Below are 8,397 nucleotides of genomic sequence, written 5' to 3'. Positions count from 1 at the left end.
GTCCACTTAGCACGGTCAGCTTGCAATGACCGTTGATTAGTGTCCAATCTGCTAGCAACAGAGAGGAATACTGAGCCCTCAACATGGCACCATTCATTGGAGTGACCAGTCAGCTACCTGGTGGTAGGTAGATTATATTACATTCCAATGTAATGGAAGGGGCAGTGTTTTGCTCTTATTAGAATAGACACTTACTCTGGATATAGATATGTAATTCTGCAAGCACTGCTTCTGACAAACTCTATCCACAGTCTGATAGAATTCCTTATCCACTGTAATGGTATTCCAAACAGCACTGCTTCTCATCAAGGAACTCACTTCACAGTGCAGCGCTGGTCCCATGATTATAGAATGACTTGTCTACCCTTTTCCCAACCATCCTGGTTACAGGATGTTTGATAGTGTGGTAGAATGCCCTTTTGAAACTCAGTCACAGAACCACCTAGATGGCATTACCATGCAGGGCTACACAAGATTCTCCAGAAGGTTGTGTGTTTTCTGAATCAGCATCCAATATATAATACTGTTAACCCCATGATCAGGATTTCACAGGTCTAGGAATCAAGTGGTAAAAATGCGAGTGGCACCACTCACGATTACCCTTAATGACTTACTAGTATATTTTTGCTTCCTGTTCCTGTGCCTTTATGTTCTGCTGGTCTAGAGGTCTTAGAGCCAAAGGAAGGTAGGTTTTCACCACACACATGACAATGATTCCATAGAGCAGGAAGTTAAGACTGCCTTTGGGCCACGTTGTGTTCCTTATTACTCTGATTCATCATGCAAAGAAGGAAGTTACAGTAATCCCCCTTTATCCACGGGGGATACCTTCCAAGACCTGCAATGGGTGCCTGAAACCATGGTCAGTACCAAACCCTAATATATTGTACTAAGTTTTCTCTTGTGCGTATACACCCTTTCCACTTAAAGGAAGTATTTTTAAGTCTTCTCTTGGTGTATCTGAATTGACAGTCTCACCACTACTCTTGTGCTTTGGGGGCCATTAGGTAAACTAAGGGCTACTTGAATATAAGCACTGTAATGCCACAGCAGTCAATCTGATAACCTACATGGCTACTAGGTGACTAATGGACAGATAGTATATACAGCATGCATACACTGGACAAAGGGATGATTCACATCCATAGGAGATGTTATCACTCTGAATAGCTCACAATTTAAAACTTATGAATTATTTATTTCTGCAATTTTTCATGTAATATTTTTGGACCACAGTTGACTGTGGGTAAATGAAAACTTGGAAAGCAAAACTGCGGATAAAAGGAGACTACTGTATTGTGCTGGTTGGTGTGATTTATCCTAACTACCAAGGAGAATTAGACCACTATTACACAAAGGATATAAGGACAAGTATGTCTGATATTCACATTACTTAGGTGTCTCTTAGTACCCTTCTCTGTAATTAGGTCAATGGAAAACTCCAACACATCAATCCAAGCAGGACTTCTAATGGCCCAGACTCCTCAGGAATGAAGATAGAAAAAAAAAAGACCAGATAAAGACAATTGACCATTTGAGGTGCTTGCTGTGGGAAAGGGATTAGGGACTGGGTAGTGGAAGAAGGTAATTATACATACCAGCTATGACCACATGACTAGCTACCAAATTGAGGACTGTAATTGCCATGAATATTTATTGCTTAGTTTGGTAAGAATACATTTGTATGTGTGTGTGTATACACACACTTACATATTTGTATATTTATGTATGCATACATAGATACATAGCAAAGACCTTTGTTTTCTTTCCACTCTTATTCCTTATCATGTAACATAAAATGTGTTGACTTTATATCGTAGTAATTGAGTATTGTTAATCTGACCTTATAGTATTTAAGTTACCAGAAATCTAGGAGCAGAGTAAATATCACTCAAGGATTTTGCCTTCTTTCTGGGGAAGAGGTTAGTGCATTTTCAGTTTTACACGGCATAATTATATCAGGTTAGGTGGAATTATGACCTTGCTATTGTCTTTATTTGGTTTAAGGAATTGTGTATGGGTACCAAGCAGACAACAGATGGACTTGTGGTGGTTCATTTTATGTCTTGACTTGGCCATGGATGTCTAGATATCTGGTTAAATATTATTTCTGGTTGTGTGTGAGAAGAGATTGGTGTTTCTGGAACAGATTAGTATTAAATTAGTGGACTGAGTAAAGCAGTTGGTCTTCCCTAATGCTTGTGGGCCTCATCTAATTCATTGAGAAGCTGAATGGAACAAAAAGGCAGAGGAAGGCTGAATTCACTCTCGGCCTGACTCGTTAATCTGTGGCATTGATCTTCTCTTGCCCTTGGCCCTCTTGGTTCTCAGGCCTTCAGTTTGCTGATAACTATGCCACCGGGTTTCGATTGCCTATCACTACTGCCAGTCCTGGTTCCCAAGTAAATAAGAACAATGGGAATGTGACATAGCGATAAATATCAACAAATACAGATCTGTGCAATCCCATGGATTCTCCAGTGAGAAATAATAAAAGTGTCTGGACGGTGATATATTCACTCCCTTTCCTGGGAATAGTGGAAACCCCTCAGGGAAACAAAAAGAAGGCAGAACCTATCTAATCTTGTGAAGTATGTTTTCAGAAATATAGATTAATAATATTTGTTTTAAATACTTACTATGTTTTGTATCCTTTAAGGCAAATGTCTAGTTGAACAGCTTCTACCTGACATTTTATCATAGTTTATCCTTAGAGCCAATTCTAGTGATTAAAAGAGCAAGAATAATTCACTTTAAGTGTATGGTATTCACAATTGTCATTAAGAAACTTATGAAGGCTAGTTGACATGCAGCGGCCATCTCAGGCCCAGTAATCTTCTGGAGCTCATTATAAGATTGAAAAGTAATAAGGTGCTCGTACTGTATTCTATATACTTGTACAATTTTACAAACATTTCCCAAATATTCATTTAAGATCTCATGTGTGTAAACTACTGTGTTAAGCACTGCAAAAGACAAAAAGAGTACTAAGACTTCCAAATTATAATCTAAAAGCCTGAAAAAATAGGTATTATATAAAGCCACTTGTGTCTTAAAAGAATAAACTAGTGAATATTTCAGATGAGGGAGCATACTTATCCTCTTCAAAGTAATCTGGAAACGCATCATGGAAACTATAACAATTGAGATAGGTCGTGAAGAAAGGATAGCATTTAAATTGTAAAAGAAGACGGAGGCATTTTATCGGGGGTGGGGCTTTTGGTGTATTAATGGAAGCATGTATCTGAGAAGACAGTATGTCCAGAAGACTTCCAGTAACTCATATTATATATAACACAGGGTCAATTAGAAGAATTGTAGAGGAGGAGTTTGAGTCCGACCAAGGTTTTATTGGAAAGGACTTCAATAATTTCAGGAAGCAAATGTGGGATGAAGCATATATATATATATATATATATATATATTTATAATATATATGTGTTATAATATAATTATATATAACGATATATAATTATATGTATTTATATAGGTATTTTAATATATTATATATAATATTTACATTTTTATATGGATATGTATGTGTTCATATATGTATATGTTTATATATAATGTTATCTGATTTACACATAAACAAATAAACATAAAAATGCATATATACAGAGGGTGCCAAAAAATGTATACACATTTTAAGAAAGGGAAAAACTGTATTAAAATTACGCTGATGGTAATCACTTTGAGTACCTGTTGTAATTGCAGACATCAAACATGACTTTTAATCATCTTTTGTTATCAGTATATATTGAGTATTACAATTTTAATACAGTTTTTTCCTTTCTCAAATGTGTATATATTTTTTGGCACCCTCTGTATATACATGTACCGTGTTTTCCCGAAAATAAGACCTAGCGAGACAATCAGCTCTAATGTGTTTTTTGGAGCAAAAATTAATATAAGACCTGGTATTATTATTTTATTATATTATATTATACTGTATTGTATTATATTATATTATACCATATTATATTATATTATTATATTATAAGACCCAGTTATATTATAGTAAAATAAGACTGGGTCTTATGTTAATTTTTGCTCCAAAGACGCATTAGAGTTGGTTGTCTGGCTAGGTCTTATTTTCGGGAAACCTGGTATACAGGTCTAGATGCATATGCCATATATGCATATCATCTGTTAGCAATGGCGATCCATTAAAAGTTGTCAAAGAGGGGTATGGTTTAAATAGAGTTCTATTTGTGAAGAATAATCTGACAGCAATGTTTGGGCAGTAAGAGAGTACCAGCAAGATGTAGGAGATAAGGAGCTAGAGTTTTGCACATCAGAGAGGCTGTTAGTTATGAGGCTGAGGGCCACAGTGGTATCAGTAGGAACGTGTATGGAATCACTGGTGAGAGAGGAAGGGCAGGTGTGGACATGAACACAGATCATTCATTATACTCAGACTATGCAGTGTGACAAAAACTAACATTTAAGGACTTTGGGGGCACATACCATCCAAAATATTGCTAATTTTATGTCTTTCCCCGATACTCACTAGCCACTATGACATTATATCATCTTAACATTATTCGAACTTTGGTCACATGCGTTTGAAGCCTGTCATTTTCAACAATGTTTTCCAATAATCTTTCTATATTACTGTATTACCTATTGCTTTATCTTACTAATTTCCTCTTTCTTAATTCTAGGAAGATTGAAACAATTTCTTTCCTATTCTACCACTTCTTTATCCGCTCTATGCCCATTCCAATTAAATTCTTCAATCTCATCTTTTAGCTTTCTGAATTAGTAAAGCACTTATTGTTATCCTACAAAGTGCAAACAGCTGGGAAGGGCCTTTCCAGGAATCATACTCATAGATAGCGAGAGACAACTCCCTCTCCTTGTTTCTTGTGGAAGCTCACCAGGCTAAGAGCGTCCTCTTATCATTTGGCCCCACCTTTACTGCCTTAACTCTATTCTCATTTTTTCCTGCATTGATTCCCATTATTGTTTATTTCTCTGTGTGATATATGAGTTGAATCCCTACAAGAAATGAAATTCGCCATGTCCCAAATACATTGGAAAGAAAGACCATTTAATGATTAGCAGAATGTCTGGGATTTGCCTGTGTTCACTCAAACATAAACTTGCCTCCACTGGATTAAATGTGATATGAGTCTTTAGGCTGCATAGCTGTATTACTATCAAGATATCAGAATAAGTCCTGTTCAGAGAAACCACACTCTTTATTGCTTAATGCATTTATGAAGCCACAGTGAGAACATATATGTATCTAAAATACTTTGTTTTCCTCTTTAATTACTTTAATTAATTATTTATTATGACTAAATTGGTTTAGTCTAAAATGTTTTCTATGTTTTGAATAACATAGGCACATATTAAGGAGTTTATTAGGTACTTCCACTTTAAGTCATTACAATGCTAGAGCAATTATAACGGCAAAAATCTTGGAACACGAACCAAATCAGAGCTATATCTAATCTGCACAATACTTGACTGTTTTAATAAAAAGAGAACATATATTAGTATGAGATCTAAACATTTCTCCTCAACATTTTTGCCAGTGAATCTGTAACTTTCTTATTTCTCAGGCTGTAATAATTGGATTTAACAAAGGAATGATGACAGTGTAAAAGAGAGAATCCATCATATCTTGGTCATCTGCTTGTGCAGATCCAGGACGCACGTACATGAAGAGAAGAGAGCCATAGTATAAAGACACAGATAAGAGATGGGCTCCACAGGTGGAGAAGGCTTTCCTTATGCCCTGTAGAGATTTCTTTTTTAAGATTGTAAAGATAACAAGTGCATAAGAGACAAGAACAGTCACAATTGTGAACACCTGTATTGATCCAGAGAAAATAAAAACCATCAGAACATTAATTGAAGGGTCAGTACAGGAAATCTTAAACAATGGCAGGATGTCACAGTAAAAGTGATGTATTATATTAGAATTACAGAAGGTTAATCTGAATAAAAATCCTATGTGAATTAAGGCATGAAGAATACCACCTACAAATGATGAGAGTACCAGCTGGATGCATAGTCTATTGGTCATAATCACTGGATAAAATAATGGTTTGCATATAGCCACATAGCGATCATACGCCATTGTTGCCAGCAGAAAACATTCTGTGGTTGCACTGAATGCAAAGGAAAAAAATTGTGTCATGCATTCAGAAAGAGATATCATCTTACTCTTAGCTAGGAAGTTGACCAGCATCTTGGGGGTGACTGTGCATGATATCCAAGCATCCACAAAGGCTAAACTCCCAAGAAGTAAGTACATGGGGATATGAAGTTGTGGGTCATTGCAGATGAGAGCTATTAGACCAAGTTTCCCACAATGGTGATGAGGTATATCACCAAGAACATCAGGAACAGGGGATTTGCCATTCTGGTTGATATGTAAGTCCTGTGAGAATAAACTCTGTCAGCAGTGTTCCATTTTCAGTACCCATGTCATTACTGGATGGCCCCTGAAATGAAATGCAGTAAATGTAAAAAGAATGTTCACTAAGATTGTATAAAAGGAAACTGGAGAAACTAGTTGAAGTAACACCGTACAGAATCAGAATGCCCTTGATTTAATTACTATTACTATAAAACATGGAAACTAATTTGGTGAATTGACATAATGGAAAATGCAATTATTCCAGTTCTAAAATTGTGCAGGAATTAACAAATTTAGAAAGAAAAACGACATTCTAAACATGAGCTAAATTTACCGGTGTTCTTGAGTGTGTAGAGAAACTGGGTGTCTGGGACATGGATCAATGTCTAGGGAAAAGAAGTTTGAATTGTTATAAATGAATGCCATGGGAAGGATTTTGAACTTCATTCCTCAGTCAATAGGCATGTACTGAAAACTTTTATAACAGGGAGTGACATGGAAAGTTATTTTAAAAATTACACTGAAAAATATTTTTAATTAAGTATTTGGTAGTGGAGAAAATATGCTGCGGGGTGTGGGGTGGGGGAACTAAAGTCAGGGACTGATCAGGAAGCTGCTACTATTGTCCAGTAGTTCCCAAACCAGATTATACATTATATAGCCTGGAAAAATATTGGTACAAAATATAGATTGTGAGGTATTACTGTAGATATTGATTCAGTGGGTCAAGAGTGAAATCTAATAATCTGCATTTAAAAAATGCTCCCTGGTTGATTGAAATGCACGTGAAGTTCTTAGTCCATATATGATGTGATATTGGGAGTAATGAGGAAGACAAAAAACCAGATCAAAATTAATCAGAATGTAGACTTATTAGGATTCGGTGACATATTAGATGTGAAGTAGTTAGTCAGTAAAGGAGAGAGGAGACACTTATATGTAGATGGTCATCAAAAATGCAACTTGAGAGCTCAGATGCCTCGGATAGTTTGTGAGGAGATCATCCGCTGAACATCCAGGTGAGATACGCTTAGTAGTATGAGTCTACTGAACCTTACTAGAAACAATGACGAGGAGTCATTGGATAGCTGAAGGCATACTTAGGGATGACCCATCCATTGGAGAGTGTGCCTAAGGTGAAAAGAAGAAAAGTATGGAAAGAAAGTTGAGTAAGTTATATTAAAGAGGTTATAGGTGGAAACACATTTTTTGAGATTGCTAACAACAGATCCCCTTTTTTACCACATGAGTCTTGGTGTCAGGCCAAGGCAACCACTCACTCTAGAAGCCAAATGAGCCAGAAACTCACTTTCCGATGCCCCTTGCACCTAGAGTGAGAGGACTTGCTCGAGGTTTCAGCAGTCAAACTCACCCACACTGGATTTGGTATATGGGAGGGGGAGCCAAAGGGACAGGGAAAAAGAAAATTTGGGGTTTCAAAGACAGCCAAGGCAGCACTGTCAAGACCCCAGCAAATGCATCCTGCATCTGCACTAATGGCATTGTCACTGTGAGCTGTGGGTTCGCAAGTTCAGCAGCAGTGACAGCAACTCCCATTGGGCTGTTGACTGGCTGTATTGCTTCCTTCTGTTCCTCCTCAATTTTCAGCTGATTCCTCCAATTTCCTAGAATTTCTAAGTTTGAGCCAGTTTCCATTCAAGTATCTGATTTCCTGTTGAAACCAAGTGCTCTGACTCCAACCAAAGAGAGATAAGGGAGAAACCAGAAAACGTTACTGAGCAGTGATCAGAGAAGCAGAAGGGTACATGGAGAGCTGAGTGTTGTGAACATAAAGATAAGATACCCAAGATCATAATGAAGTACAGCAGTGATTGCTAACATGAACGCTGTGGTAAAACAAGGAGTGACCAGAAGTCATTTAGAGTGGGAAATAAGAGATTTTTAGTGTATTTAGTGAAAGCAGTTTCCATTACATGATAGAGTTGAGGCCAGAGAATAATGAGAAATGAATGGGAAACATGGTACCCAGGGTACACAGCATGAGGGGAAAGTATCTGAAT

General features: G+C 37.0%; 1 protein-coding gene across 1 annotated transcript; it reads right to left on the bottom strand.

Annotated features, from left to right (window-relative positions):
• Positions 1 to 5,516: 5,516 nt before the first annotated feature.
• LOC117014538 (olfactory receptor 5H2-like) lies at positions 5,517 to 6,443 on the bottom strand. Its single transcript, XM_033092575.1, is given in 4 exon segments — positions 5,517 to 5,581; positions 5,584 to 6,318; positions 6,321 to 6,371; positions 6,374 to 6,443. Coding segments are annotated over 4 exon segments (921 nt in total).
• Between the last annotated feature and the right edge of the window lie 1,954 nt (positions 6,444 to 8,397).

This window comes from Rhinolophus ferrumequinum, chromosome 2 (assembly GCF_004115265.2).
Source record: "Rhinolophus ferrumequinum isolate MPI-CBG mRhiFer1 chromosome 2, mRhiFer1_v1.p, whole genome shotgun sequence".
Taxonomy (NCBI): Eukaryota; Metazoa; Chordata; class Mammalia; order Chiroptera; family Rhinolophidae; genus Rhinolophus; species Rhinolophus ferrumequinum.
This window is presented reverse-complemented; position numbering and strand designations above follow the sequence as displayed.